At 34.7% G+C, this 16,074-nt stretch overlaps 1 protein-coding gene across 1 annotated transcript; it reads right to left on the bottom strand.

Annotated features, from left to right (window-relative positions):
- Nucleotides 1-621: 621 nt before the first annotated feature.
- Nucleotides 622-15,193, bottom strand: sesB (stress-sensitive B). The gene is made up of 4 exons (XM_089099297.1): nt 14,967-15,193; nt 7,389-7,507; nt 3,636-3,778; nt 622-1,354 (listed from the first exon to the last, which is right to left on the bottom strand). Exons 1-4 carry the CDS (start codon nt 15,133-15,135, stop codon nt 880-882), a joined length of 906 nt encoding a protein of 301 aa, XP_088955423.1. The 5' UTR covers nt 15,136-15,193; the 3' UTR covers nt 622-879.
- Between the last annotated feature and the right edge of the window lie 881 nt (nt 15,194-16,074).

The raw sequence follows: 16,074 nt of genomic DNA, 5'->3' as shown, positions 1-16,074 counted from the left end.
TATCTAAATTTGTTCTCCATAAATATTGCCTGGTAAAAGCAAACTTATTTGAAGCATTTTATCTTTACAAAAGGCTTAACTATAAGATTTGCCTGTTATTACATATATTTTTAGGACGTGTGTCCCCTGTGAAATAGTTATGCGACAAACCTACAGTGGTAACTTCCACCAAAAGATACTTATCCTTGAATTCGCTTACTTTAGACCTGAGCATCAACCGAGCCAGAATTTCTAAATTACTTGAGTTTTTCTTAGAAAATGACTTGAACTTAGTTAAAAAAAAGGATATGCCCCCTAATTTTGTGTTTTGTCAACCCTTTTCCATGTAATTTTTTTATACCAAAAAATGCAAAGCAAATTTAAAATTTAATTCGGTTAATCAATCAGCTATCGAAAGACAGTAAAATCGTGGTCTTGAGTGGAAACAATAAGACTATAGGACTAGACTGCATACCAAAGCTTGCACAGTAAACTTGAACCAGTAGATACACACATTTGTATATATATATATATATATATATATATATATATATATATATATATATATATATATATATATATATATATATGTGTGTATCTATACGGAAATAAAATTTCTCAATAAATAGAAAAAGGACGAAATAATTTTTCTATTTTTATTTATTTTGTCAGGCGTATATACAAAAATACATACACCAGTAAGGAATGCCAATGGCATTTTTAGAAGCAGCGTATGAACACTGCCAACAGCAACGAATTTTTACCAAAAGATGGTAGCAATTCTCACTAGTTATTCAATCTTCACACTATGTCACTGGTTCACGCACCAATCTTTCAATTTATACACAAATATTATTCTCATAAAATTCGTTCTAGTATCTAAATTTAACAGCATATTTCCTAACCAATAAACGCTTTAAGCTCGTCGTAGAAAACGAGGACAAGTGCGCCACCAGTGCCACGGAAGACGTTGGAAAGCGCGCCCTTGAAGAAAGCACCTCCTCCCTCACTCTTGTAGATTTTGGCCCAGCAATCAAGGGTGCCTTTGTACATCATGTCGCCTTTAGCACGACCAGACTGCATCATCATTCGCCTACGGACGGTGTCGAATGGGTATGAGACAATGCCAGAAACAGTGGTGACACACTGAGCAATGGCCCAGCTGATAAAGAGGTTCTGCTTAGGCGGCAGCATACCCCGGACTGTATCATAAAAACCAAAGTATGCAGCACGGTAGATGATGATACCTTGGACAGATACTCCAAAACCACGATAGAGACCAGCTAACCCATCACTTTTGAAGATCTTTACCAGACAGTTTCCAAGACCACTGAATTCACGCTCAGCAGCGCCCTTACCAGTATCGGCAGCCAACCTGTAATTAAAAGTAAATAAACAACGATACAAACAAATTGACACCACACAACTATCCACAATGATAATGTTTTGAATAACTCAATTTTTTTCTAGAGAAAGAAGAAGTAAGGAAAGGAATTAGGCTTTCATGAGCAAACCCGCAGTCCAAATTATAGGCCAAGAAGGCGTTTCAACAGCATATCTCCAACCCTTCACCATTTGTAAGGTTCTAAAGATTTGGAGGGCAGACAAATCTTGGAAAAGCAGTTAAGATTAGACTCGAGTTTTGAGATATTTTCTAATACTTATTCAAAGTTAAATCGATTCTCCTAAAATATTTCTAACTTAATAGGTAGGGATGAGGGGAAACGCGAGGTTGAAAATTCTTTCATACCCTAACTTATGCTGCTGATTCAACATTGAAAGTTCATTTCACCTACTTGAAGAACATGTCAAGTTAGAAAAATCTCCAAAAGTGCAACTTTACTAAGGTTGTAATAATCCAAAAGATTAGCCTTAATAGAACAGGTTTTTATCTACGTTTTTATCATTTATATGTATTTATATAAACAAGATCTTTTGATAAAAAACATCAAACAATATTTTCTTGCAGTTTTTCATCGTCAATTGTTAGCAAAGATCTAGTTTTATAACTTGGTTTTAACAAGGACTCTTCAAAAGTAATTTGTTTATTAAATTGTAAATAAATAGTATTACTGTAACTATCACATCTACCCAATTCTCGAATTGGGAGCATGACTATTTCCAAAGATTCTGGGTAGTCAAACTAATTTAATTGTAAAATTTATCAGATTTTATATATGAAAATGAAAAAAAAAAAAAAACATTCAGAGGCCAACTTGAAAAAAAAGGAACTAGTAACTGCTTTTGATTTAATGCATCTATCATCTATTGCTAAAATTTCGATGCATGCTTATGTAATTGTTACTTAGTGCTCGACTTCAATATATTCTGTCACAGGGATTCTTGTTTTTAGGCCATATCATGGCAAACATAGTAAATTGACAACATCAAGAAATTAGATATTAACTTAAAAATATAAAAAGGGGAGTTAATCAGTGTGGTTTCTGATCGTCTCGTATTATACTACTGCAACAGGAAAGAACACCAAGAATGGTTCCTAACAATGTCTATGATAAACCCTAGCCTTTTCTAAATAGTACAATACTGCACATGCACATCAAATGCAAATACACTTAAAAATGAGCAATCGAATACAGATACAGGTAAAACAAGTAAAGGAACAACTACAGCAAGTAAAAAAGCCAGAAAAACCTGACAAGAATTAACCCACGGCTACTTGTTCCCAAAAAAAATTAACCAAGACAGAAAATCTAGAATTGCTCATAATTAAGGTCTTATCTTTGAGCATTACTTTCTTAGTTTGCATTAGTTGGGTCCTTTCCATGGAAACAAAACTTTTGGAAATTCTTTGAGGATTAGAGATTTTACCAAGGTTAAAATTACTTAAATTTCATATTTTAAATTGCAATAAACAAATTTAATCTTGTGGCCAATCTAATTTCTAATTTTTTTTTTGGAATTTCAGGTAAACTGAAATTCCATCTTCCACGCTGTGATTTTTATAAATGAACACAGGAATATCGTAGGGTCCTTGTACTCTAGCGTTGGACGACTTATATTCATCACATTGTACATTATAGACAAGCCTAGAATAATGATTACTTCTATTTTATTTTTTGATGACACTTTTCATCCGATTCCAAGTGGATTCCTAAGAGCATAATTGATATTTATTAGGTTTGAATTATTAATTAATATTAGTGAGTAATGTTGAATCACTTGGGACAACTCCCTGAATAATCTTCATAGTGCTCCCATTTTGCAAATTATAAATAATTTTATCTTCCTGATTTCAATAAGGTGTAACATTTCCATCCATCTTTATGTTATGTTTCTTTGGATTGGACGTATTCCATATATCCACAATTCTTCAAATAGCAGAAATTATCTTGAATAACAACACCAAAAATAGTCTAGCTTCTAATTGAATCCTATCTGCAACTTAGATTTTGAGTAACAATCTTTGAATAATTGAGCCTGAAAGTAGGGAGGTGGCTTACTCATCCCTCCTCCTGTTGAGAAGCAAAAACGTGGAAGTCGGAAATACAACAGCTTATCTTAACAAATATCTTTTCAACTCCTCACCCCTCCCCTTAAGATATCTTCTGGTGTTGACCCAGAATCTCAGATAATTATCTTATTCAAAATCCCTGACGTAAATACGGTTCCCCAACCGAAGTGTTGACTGAACTTACCTGGTACGAGCAAAATCGAGGGGATAAACGAAGCACAGAGAGGTTGCACCAGCAGCACCACCAGATGCCAAGTTGGCACCAAACCACCTCCAGAATTGGGTCTTCTTGTCAACTCCAGACATAAAAATCTGCTTAAATACATCCTAAAAAATAATAATAAAAGGTTATTCACAAAACAACCAACATGTTAATTAATGATGTATAAGTTGCACTGCAGTTCAAGTTTTACCACTGTCGAATTTAATAAAATTTATCATGTTCATTAGTTCATTTTTAGGCATCTATTTTTCTTGAAGAGCAGAAGTTGAAATTTATTCCCTTTTTTACATATATTTTAAAATGATCTACCTGAAGGTGGGTCACGCCTATTACTACAACAGTAATATCTGCTTTATCTCTCGAAACAATAAGCCAAAAGGTCCAACATACTCTGTTTGAAAGACACTAGCAAAGGCCAAAATTCTGTCAGTAAACCCAAAATTGTATTTCTGATAATGCTCATTTGAAGACAATGCTAGTCCTCCCATATACAAACACAAAATAAATCAGTGCAATGAATCAGTTACCAGTGTGTTTTTTGTATGCATAAATTGTTCAATCTAGAAAAGGATTACCATTTTAGGTTAGGCTCTTTAAATTTCCACAATATTCATTTTTAAAAAAAAAGTTTTAATAAAAAGAAAACGACACGTTTTGTTCTGGAAATCGATTGAAATGAAAAAAGAAAAATGGGTACAACATTACGAAATTAAGGTTTGCATCAAAATTCAGAAACTAACCAAGAATATTAATGAATTTAGCAACATTTTTTTTTACTTTCAACTATTAAAAATTCTAAAAATGTTTCATAGATAAAGCCTTTCAAAACCCCTACAAATTGGATTCTCCAAGCTCTTTCTAGACACCTTTGAGTCATTATACTCTGTAACCTATGGAAAGTGACAATTCACGAAAATTTAGGCGGAAGGGCATAATGTATTTTCAAAATATATGGGGTAGTTATCTCCCTTTGATTGACGCTACTGATAGCTATCAAAGAAAATAATCAAGGAAACAAGATATAGTAAAGCCCAATATTTTATCTGAAAATTGCAGAGCTTCTGAAGGGTTAAATTTGTCAGGGGGCTCTTATTCTGGAAATTAACTCAAATGAAAACAGAATAATCCAAATAAGTCTGTTGGGCCAGATGGCATACATCCACGACTCTTAAAGGAAGCTCATTCCCAACTAGCAATGCCCCTCTCAAGACTCTTCCAAAAATCTATTGACGCCAAAGTCATACCAATGGACTAGAATGTTGCCCATATTTCGCCAATACACAAAGGAGGAGACAAGAGCAAAGCTTTCAATAATCGGCCAATCAGTATTACCTCTGCTGTTTGGAAAGTCCTAGAAGGTATTGTAAACACTGCCATTCTCAAACATTTGGTCACAAATAACCTTCTATCGAAACAACAACATGGTTTCCGACCAGGCAGATCAGTCGAAACCAATCTGATTGACTCGTATAATTACATAACTGAGCTCCTCGACCAAGGTCTCCCAGTGGATATGGTCTTGCTAGACTTTGCTAAAGCCTTCGATAAAGTCTGCCATCGAAGGCTTCATTTGAAACTGAAGGCAATTGGAAATCAAGAGGGAGTGGTGGACTGGATCACGTCTTTCCCAAAGAGAAGAAATCAGCAGGTCAGAGTTTTTGGTGAAGGTGGCAGAGCTTATTACTCCGAAATAGCTGAGGTCTTAAGCGGGGTTCCTCAAGGAACAGTTTTGGGACCTACACTCTTCAATGTATATATTAATGACGCTCCAAGAACCATTACATGCAAGCTTAGCCTGTATGTCGACAACTTGAAGCTCATTGGTCCTGCTGGAACTCAGCAAGGTGTTACCTCAATACAGTCAGATCTTGACAGCTTTGGCGAATGGGCCAAGATATGGAGGCTCGAGTTTAATGTCGAAAAGTGCAAGGTTCTCCATTTTGGAAGAAATAACCAACGATGTCAATACTTGATGTCAGCAAATGCTAGTGTGAGACAGCCACTCTCTGTGAGCCCCTCTGAAAGAGATCTTGGGGTTGGCGTAGATGAAGACCTTAATTTCAACTGCCACACCCGAGCTACAGTAGCAAAGGCGAACCAAACTCTTGGTCTCATCAAACGTACAATGACAAGTAGATCCCCTGCAATAATCATAAAACTTTACAAGAGCCTGGTGAGACCAAGATTAGAATTTGGAATGTGTGTCGCCACACCAATTAATAAAACAGACCAGATGGCTCTCGAGTCTGTCCAAAGACGGGTGTCAAAATGCGTAAAGGGGCTCAGAGACAAAGAGTATGAATACCGACTGCAGAGCCTCAAGCTACCAACTCTGACATACTGTCAGCGAAGAGGTGATATGATAATGACCTACAAACTGCTCAAGTCTGACGACAAGGACCTCTTTCAGCCTGCCCAGTTGTCAAGAACCAGGGTTCATTCAGCGAAGTTTTTTCAGAAGCGTGCTAATACAATGAAGAGGAACCATTTTTTCTCCTACCGCATCATAAGCCTCTGGAACAATCTGAGTGAAACGACAGTGAGTTCACCATCCGTTGACAGTTTCAAAGCCAATCTCGATAAGGAATGGGAAACCAAACTATGGCTCACGCAATGAGATGAAGCTGATGTCCCGCGGCCCTATCATCACTAACTGGCGTACACTGAACTCGTCCATATCGCTAGCAAGTGCGATTTAAGGTAATTTTTAAGGTAATAACTAAAAAGGTTTAATTGTACGAAATCTAGATTCGAACTGAAATTCAGTAGTCTTCAAATTTTCTTTATCAATTTTACAACAATAGGTTCTTTCCTTGGAATATTAATATATGTATTCAGTAAATTGTATAGGTATAAGCCCAGTAGACTAAAGGCCTCAAGGATTTGGGGGCTTCCATAAATTAAGATATCATCCAAGAAACTTGAGCCTTATTTTTCAGATTCCAGGTCAAATTATTTAAAATGTAAAAAGGAATAAAGCACACAAAATAAGTAAGAATTAAACTATAAAGAATGGACTTTTGGGATGACACTCCCTCCCCATATCCCCATTTTTTTGGCTGTTAATCCAACCTAGATGCTTCTGATCTACACTGATTCTACCTTTGAGAATAGCTTAGCAGATGGCTTTGGCAATAATCTCAGGACGTTTAGACATGGCAGTGACAATTCAAATTATTTATCCATAACAATTATAATATATGATACATTCTATAAAACAAGACAAAAAGCAGAGAAGAAAATGCACTGCTGATTTTGATAATATTTAACCAATTATCCAATGGCGCAAAATCATGAAAAAGGCGAATTCAGAAAAAGCAAACAACATCCAAATTTTTTTGGAAGACACTCTCCTGTCTAATGTTTGTCAGCACTGATATTGGCCAGTGAATCCAGTTTATGAGAATGGTGCATTTTTTTTCTTTTGTTCTATCCAAGTTCATAATTACTAATGAACAAGGAAGATACCAAATCAATTAAACATAAATCAAACGATATTAAATAATCCATCGTCATTTAGTGAGAAATCCTTGGATTGCTCCTAGCTGCAAATTAAGGTTATTTAAGGTAATATTTTAATAATAATAATAAATCTAAAATTTAAGCTTAGGCTCTTTACTAATATTACTCCTTTACAAGACAAGAAAATATTGAATGGGAAATTAAAAAAAAAAAAAAAAAAAAAAAAAAAAAAAAATAAATCAACAAGATTACCTTGAAGGCAAAGTTCAGAGCCTGGGTTGGGAAATATCGAATAACGTTAGCGAGGTTGCCTCTCCAGAAGCTAAGAAAACCCTGTTCTTTTGGGATTCTTACAAAGCAATCAATGATGCCTAAAATAAAAAAATTATAATCAATAATAAGTTTGCACATTTCCTTTTAATTACACAGATTTTTACCTAAAATGTCCAAAATGCACTAAGCAACACAACTGAAACAATTACAATTTGTGACAATTACTGAAACAATTACAATCTGTTTATAAATAAAAATACAATTCTTAGAGCAAATACAAATGAGGACTTAAAATAAGAAAATATTTAGGTTGGTTATAATATAGATCCTCACCTGTCAAAAATCAAAACATTTTAAAGCAAATCCCAACAACAATATTATTGGCTTGGCTATATCAAAACCTGGCATGTGGAAGATTCTAAGGCCCCTATTTTTCAATTTCTCCAGGTAATTCCTCCCAACCAATCTTAGAAGACCCCTATTTGATGAAGTGTTTTAGACAGGAGGGGGTTTGGAGGGAGGGTGACTAATGATTGGCCTACTGATATTCCATGAAAAGATTTCCTGAGTTGGAACATTACGAATTAATGAACTGAATGGACTTTTAATTCCCTATTTTTATCAATAATATTCATATATTGGCTGAAGTCTACTTCTGTTAATGTAGGCCTTTGCAAGGCAGTTCTCAATTCTGCCAGGTCTTGAATGAAGTTTCAGCTTTTGCCTACAGTTTAAAACTATTCTCCAAGAATATTTCAAACCTTACAAGATAAGGAGCCAGGGGCTTCAAGACTGTCAGTTAGGCTTGAGATCTATTTCTGCATGAATGGCATTTGGGGGAGGCAAGGGGGGTACCATCCCTGGCCCCAAACCAGAGGCATGACCAACAAGATTATTTAGTCACTGTTGGCACACACTTAAAATATATGTAGGGTATTTGCAAACTTTTTGGATCAATTATTCAGTTTTCGCATAGTCCCAGGTTAAATCATTTTTCAGAGACAAATAGGACCAAAATCATTAAATCAAGATATGTCAAAAATGACAAAACATCCGATTTTGAATCCCACTAAACCAAGTCAGATTTCTAAGCACTTTCACAGCTCAGTTAGGATGATAGGCAAATACAGATATGAAAAAAGTTCCAAAGCTGCTGGTATCAGAATTCAACAGAATTCCAACACTTTAGCAACGCAACTTGTGTTTTGACACTTTTCTTTGAGCAAAAATTGCTACTTGGCTGCAGTAGTTTTTGCATGGCAGGGCAAATATCTTGGTTATTTTATCAGTATTTTGGGAAAGCAAAGTCAATGGTGTCAATTAGATTTTTGGACAAATTTGCATTTCACTATGCGACAGTGATGGTTTTTGCGTACTTTAATTGAAAACATCTTTTTAGGTTCCTTTCTGAACATTTTACACCCCTGAACCCCAGCCCTAAATGTGTGAATAGAGCCCAAATTATATATTCCCCATGCATGTTACAATGCTTTACTCTGGTTTCAAATTAATACCCATAAATTGAATCAACACTGACAAAATAAATTAAAAAACAGAAAAATACATGTTTTGCATTTTTGAAGTAAGAATTGTTTTCTTATCAGAATAAGAAAACATTTTCTCTAAGAATTTTCTTATAGAAAATGTTTTGAAGCATCTACAGTGCCACCAAAGAAGAATACCTCTTCTGAAGGAAACACTAATAATAAAATAAGAGCACCATTAATTCTCCGAATGAGGAGAATGCTCTTTTCAAATCCAACATTTGCTACTCTAAGAAGAGCACAACTCCATCCTTTTAATGGTCCCTAGGCTATATACTAAAAGTAAAAGAAAACATACAAATAATTTTTTTATTTTACGGCATAAAGCAACTGCATTATTTATTTATTAATTGCGAAATGGGGCAATCCTTACCAAGCTTGATTTATCAGATTATTATCCTTTTTTCATGTGTGTCTGTTATAAAAACATCTTCAAATAATAAAATATATTTAACAATGGAATAATTTGGTACTCTTCCCAAATACAGGACACATGCAAGAGGTGAAGTTTGGTTAATGCTAATGAAATAAAACAAAATAGTATTATAATATAATTGTTTTTGTAATCTGGGCCATATATTTGTACCTAGGGGAGGAAGGGGGGGGGGGGTGTAAAGCATAGCATATATTGGATACGTCACCTAACCAAGCTTCCTTTTAATCCTCCTAAACCCCAAAAAACTAACATTTAAATCTTTGTCAGGGAGTGAGCAATATCTCACTATGCTGCAGAAACCTGTTTATCAATTCCATTTTTGAGATATTTATTTATTAATACCAAGATACGGTAAGCTTTAACAAGCTTGTCGCACAAAACAATTATAAAAAGTCTATAACAATGTCAATGACATAACAAAAACATACAGTAACTGAAAAACATTGGAAAAACAATATTACTGAAACATACAATAACATACCAACTTAACTGAAACATATCTGTTAATAATTGAAACCTACGAAAAAGTAAGCTTACAAAATAACTGTCACACTGTCACAAATCAGGTAATATAAAAGTAAAAATAATTTCAAAATGGATTGTGATAGGACCTAGTATAGAAATCTGTAGAGGCTAAACTACTTTCGAAAGACTGGAATGTGGTACTTACAACTATTTCTGATGGAAGTGAATTCTAAGTCGTCCACACTTAACTAGACAGAGTTCTGGCATTTTCTTTTCTGTGAACAGGGTCGATAAATTTTGTCTTGGTGTTGATGGGTGCTATTGTATTCTATAAAAGTGAAAAAGTGAGTTGGGGTGGTATTATCAATATTCCTAAGAATGCGAAATGTATTTATTACGTCGGCTCTATCACGTCTGAACTCGAGAGAAGGCAACTGTAGTCTTTGCATTTTCTGGTGGTAAGGTAGATGACTCAGGTATGATATGAGTTTGGTGATCCAACGTTGCACACCCTCAACCCTCTCTCTATCTCTCTTATTAAGGCAGTACCATACTGATGAGCAATACTCAAGTACTGGACGTACAGTGGATACATAAAGTGAGATCAGTGACCTTCAAGACCTTCAGTACCTTCAGAGAGGTGCGAATTTCATTTTGAAAACCAACATACATAGCTTTCATTTCACTACAGTGCTCATTAAGAGCTGACTTCAGCAGCTGGGTAAGTTCTTGTTGGGCTGAACCTCTAGATTTACACATGGGGCATACCCAGGTGCTACCAAGTCAGTCATTCATTTTTACAAAGATATCATATTCAGAGGAGGACATTGATAGGCATTGTGCACACAACCATTGGTCACATTTATCGCACTGTATAGCACAAGAACTGTTGTCAAGCAAACACCCTGCAACAGCACATTTATCAATACTTTTTTCAGGAGTAATTGGTTTCTGACATGTATTACTTTGTGGGAGCGGCATCACAATGGTAAATAGGCTACTAAACTGGCTATAATTCCAAAACTTCCAATAGGTGTGCAGATTATATATCAATAATCAAGTATACTGAGGCTACCAGGGCTGCTAAGGTGAGGGGTAACACATCAAAGCAGAAACATACACTTGTATAGTTAGTAGTACCCCACTGTCACAACTGTAGGCTACTAGTAAACATAGCCAGCAATAAATGAGTAGTAAAAATCCAAATAAGCTCACTCTATGGAACTAATCAAAATGTAGGAGAAGAAAAACAAACATTGGCCAATTACATGTGGTAGGCTGTTATTTTTATGCACAGGCTATTTCTGTTTTTAACTGCTTTTCTTATTTATACAATATGATGATTGTGGTGGCACACCACAATCATCATGTGGTGGCACACCACAATTTTTCTTTCATGTGTCCTGTATTTGAGAAAAGTACCAATAATTTTATACAGGACAACAAGGGCATAAAAAGAGTTGCACTGTTGCTAAAACTAGGCTAGGCTGTGCACAGTTGTTAAAAATATCAAACAAAAAATAATTTTATTACTTAAAAAAACTTAACATTATACTTGGGACCATTAAAATTTGGGCTTTTGTCCATCTTAGAAAATAGTTCAGGAAAGTTATTAGCTCACAGGAATAAATCCAGAACCTCTATGATCCCCTGGAGAGGTAACTATCTCCACCCCTTTTCTCTCAAATATACACTGGCATTTTAAACCTGCACATTATAGCAATGAAACCTTAAAAAATAAGCCTAAATGCACTGTTCAAATTAGTCAAAAAGAGAAATAGGTTTGTGCCTCATACATTTGCTCAAATGCCTTAAAATGATATAACATCTAACACGAGAAATAGAAAAGGGACTTAAATGGCTGACAATTCAACTGAAATAATAGGAGTTACTTTTCAGAACTAGAGCCAAAGATGGAATAGGCTAAATACCATAAATTCATCTACAGTAAAACATTCTTGTCAATATTGAGATATTACAATAGATTGACAATACCTTCCCAAGGAACAGTTTGGGCCCCTAGTTCATTACAGAAAGTTTTATTCCATCTACCTCATACAACAGGAAGTCCTAAATATATAAGCCTAGGCAATATCTAAGATTCTATTACTGATGATTACAAGATTAATACAACACTTGGTGGCTTTTTACACTCTTTCCACATATAGGCTAATAATTTTTTCAATCACAAATGAATTCTGGCACTTGTATGTTATAGCACCAATGTATATAGAATCTAATTGGAACAAGTTTTTACTGAGTTTGGGATCTGTATTGAAGGAGAATAGTGTCTGATCATGGATGTTAAAATGAAAATTTAAGATTTTCCAAAGACTGAAGAAGAAGCAATTAGATTTTTCCAGGATAAGGGATTGTTGCCCAAAACAAAACAGTGCATCAATGGACACAGCATGACTTTATACTCTTTCAATAAAAAGCCTGCATTCTACAAGGTCCTTCAGTGGTTTCCATAGTTTTGTTAATAAAGTATTAAATTTTCATCATATTTTGTGATATTTCATTAGGAGTGAGTGTCAGAGAAACCTGTTTCTATAGAGATAGCTTCTATAGGCCTATACATAGGGTCTATAACAGACAAGTAGGGTACCATAATCAATATCAGTGACTTTCTGAAATAAGTTTCTAGCATTAACAAAGCCTAAAGAAAATCTTGAGCTAGGCCATGCCTTGGGGTTGACCTAAATTCCAACAGAAGTCATTGGAAATGTGCTTTGAAAACTTGGAGACAAGAAAAGAAGACTAAAATCAAAACATAACAGGACATTTTTGCTCCCAATTTAGGACAGGTAGGCCTATGGACGGGTCTGAATTTTATCTTCTAAACAAATTAAAAATGTAGGTATATTAACTCAAAAACACCTTCCAAGCTAGGGTATAATTTAGGCTCTGAATAGGTCTACATTTCTGAAAGTTCTATTCTCCTAGAGTTAGGCTAACTGAAGTAGGGTAGGCATACTTTTCAAGAAAGCAAACAGTTTCTTGTGTGCAAAGCTACTGTGCTATGTTAATTCTCTTCTGATCTTTATGTCTTAGAAATAAGTCTACTTGACTGGTCTATAGCCTACCTAGGCCTATTGAAATTTAAACTAGAACAATATAGGTTACCTTAATTTTGTTTACAATTTTCTCTGATTTGGGTTTTAAAAATGCAACTCCTGTTATTTGAGTAAAATTCCACAGTAGCCTAAATATTTACCAAATCATATTATTGAGTTTCAAATAAAGTGAATATACCATTTGATGCCTTTTTTTATGCTGATTACAAATATAACAATCCTTTCTATTGGAATTGAATTTTAGCCCCCCCCTATATGTCAATTCAGGATAGGCCTATATATTTCCACATCTGGGGGTGGGGGTTAGGTTGGGGGGGGGGCGGAAAATCCTTTCTAATAGAAATGATTATCATGTTCTTAATCAGCCTAAAAAAGGCATCAAATGGTGTAGGCCTATTCACTTTATTCCTAACTCAATAATATGATCTGGTATATATTTACCAATTCCACTTTAGCTAGGCCATTTTTTGCTAGCCTATCTTGGAAAGGGGTTAGGTTAGGACAATTAAACTTTCAGAGATGGGTCTACATGCTAAAGTATGTCCCAGGAAGGTATTTTGAAGTACCAATTTCCAGGGGCAAATCTCCAGCATTTTTATTGGAGTCACTCTTTCTCCCTCTAGAGGGTACTGAGCTTTGATGACTTTTAAAAATCTGTGTGTTCTAAAAGTGAAACCTTGCAATAAATCTTCTAGGCTAGGCTACTTAAATGAAGTATGCTACAACAAAAATTGTTTTCAGCTTCACAATTTTGCTCAAACCCAGGTTATAGGCCTAATGTTTTAAAGAGATGGAAATACACTCCGAGATTTTGGAAGAAAAACATTGATATGGCATAAAATTTGGTAAATATTTCACAGCTCATTTTATTGACTTTGAAATAAAGTGAACATAGGCCTACCACTCAATACCTTTTTTTATGCTCTTTACAAATTTCGGCTGATAATCATTTTTATTGCAAATGAATTAGGGGGTGGGGGTAAAGTTTACTTAGGGTCTACCTCTCATTTGTATTGGAAATAAAATTTACACCCCCCCCCCCTAATGTGCAAATATATACCATATAAAGGTGAAGGTAAAATTCATTTACGATAAAAATGCTTATTAGGCTATATGGTAAAATTCTACTTTAGCTACTTTTGACTATCTTGAAAGGGGTTAGGTTAAGAAATTGAAACTTTCAGGGATGGTTCTACAGGCTAAGGTATGTCCCAGGAAGATATTTTGAAGTACTTACCTCCACTCCTCCTCCCTCTAGAGGATCCTGCCCTTTGATGACCTTTAAAAATCTGTGTGTTATAAAAGTGGAACCTTGCAAAATAAATCTACTGCTTAAATGAGGTACAACAAAATTGTTTTCAGTTTCACAACTTTGCTCAATTCTAATTTATAAGGTTTTAAAGATATGCAAATACATTTCCTAAATTTTTGACATAAACTATTTATATGGCTTAAAATTCTGCTCAAATAACTGAAATTGCATTTTCAGAGCTAAAGCCAGAGAAAAAGAAACTGATAACTGAAAATTAATGTAAAATGTTGTTTTGTCAAAATTTCAATGGGTATAGACCTGTCATGTAGCAAAATTTCAGGACCCTCTAGAGGGAGAAGGAGTGGAGGTAGGTACTTCAAAATACCTTCCCGGGACATACTTTAGCCTGTAGACCAATCCCTGAAAGTTTCATTTTTCTAACCTAACCCCATTCCAAGATAGCCAAAAGTAGCTAAAGTAGAATTTTACCGGCTATATTTGGAAAGAGCATAAAAAGGCATCAAGTGGTATGTTTCCTTTATTCGTAAGTCAATAACTGAACTACGAAATATTTACCTAAAGTTCTATTCAAATAACAAGAATTGTATTTTCAGAACTAAAGCCAGAGAAAAAGAAACTGATAACTGAAAGGTAAGGTTGTTTTGTCAAAGGCATCAAGTGGTATGGTTAGGCCTACTTTATTCGTAAGTCAATAATATGAACAACGAAAAATTTACCACTTTGCCTAGACTTGCTGTAATTAATTTACAAAATAGTTTTTACCTTTGTACTGTTTGTCAACTGCAATCTGTTTAGACACATGTTGGACTTGCAAAAGAAGCTTGACTCTTTCAATAGGTGCTACAGCAGTTTTAGAAACTGCAGCGGAAATACCACCGGCCATAAAATCCTTAAGAAAAGAGAGGGGATCCGCTTGCTTCTTGGTAGCCATTTTCAGTAATTTTTTGAAAATTAGTCCTACTACACCAATTGGACTTAGCCGACTGAGAAAGAATAATGGCGAATATTTTCTTCGATACAAGTTGATACGAGTATCGATCAAGTGCCAGAAGAAAATTTTCTTTTTAGAATTAAAAAAAAAAAGTAATTGTGTATTTTTTGTACTATTTCATACTTTAATGTGTTTAAAATGTTATTTTTATCATCATATGTTTTTGAAAAAATACTTAATAAATAAAAAACAGTAATATTTTGGTCTATGGTATCGATACTCGAAAAATAGCAATACACTGTCTGTCACATGACCGTTATATCGACCTGTTAAGTTACAAAATTATGCAATGGAGAAGTAACTCATTAGAACATGTAATCTTTGAGAAAAGATGACCTATTATGAGAGGATTTTAAGCGGTCGAGAAATAAAAAATTATAATGTGTATAACAAATTTAAACTGCATTACTTATTATGTTTAAGAGGTAATTACTTGGCAAAAGCAAAAAAAAAAAAAAAAAAAAAAAAAAAAAAAAAAAAAAAAAAAACTGTCGTCCTAATCCAGCAATTGAGACAAATGTGCACTTGAACGAGGCTCTCACCTTACACATCCACCCAACTACCTAGGATCAAACAGTATACCCAAACCATCAACCAAATAGAAAAGTCCAAATCCATGCAAAGTTGTCATCAATAAATGTAAGTCGTTGTAAAATTACCAGCAAAAGCACCTTAAATCTAGCAAAATATTTCCAAGTAAAACTTTCCATTTAGGGCTCATCAGAAGAAAAATCACCGGCCTTAACGGGTTTCGAGGCTTAACATTCTCTACCCAGCACGGTGGTGCCTCTACCATAAGATCTATATGGTAACCCTATGTAAGGTAAAACCTGTGAAATACATGCATACTAGTCAAGCTATTAAAAATTACATACAAAA

Source organism: Artemia sp. Qi Xiang Cuo, chromosome 13 (genome assembly GCF_049724085.1).
Source record: "Artemia sp. Qi Xiang Cuo chromosome 13, ASM4972408v1, whole genome shotgun sequence".
In the NCBI taxonomy this organism is placed as follows: Eukaryota; Metazoa; Arthropoda; class Branchiopoda; order Anostraca; family Artemiidae; genus Artemia; species Artemia sp. Qi Xiang Cuo.
Note: the sequence above shows the minus strand (reverse complement) of the source record. Positions and strands in the feature narration are given on the sequence as shown.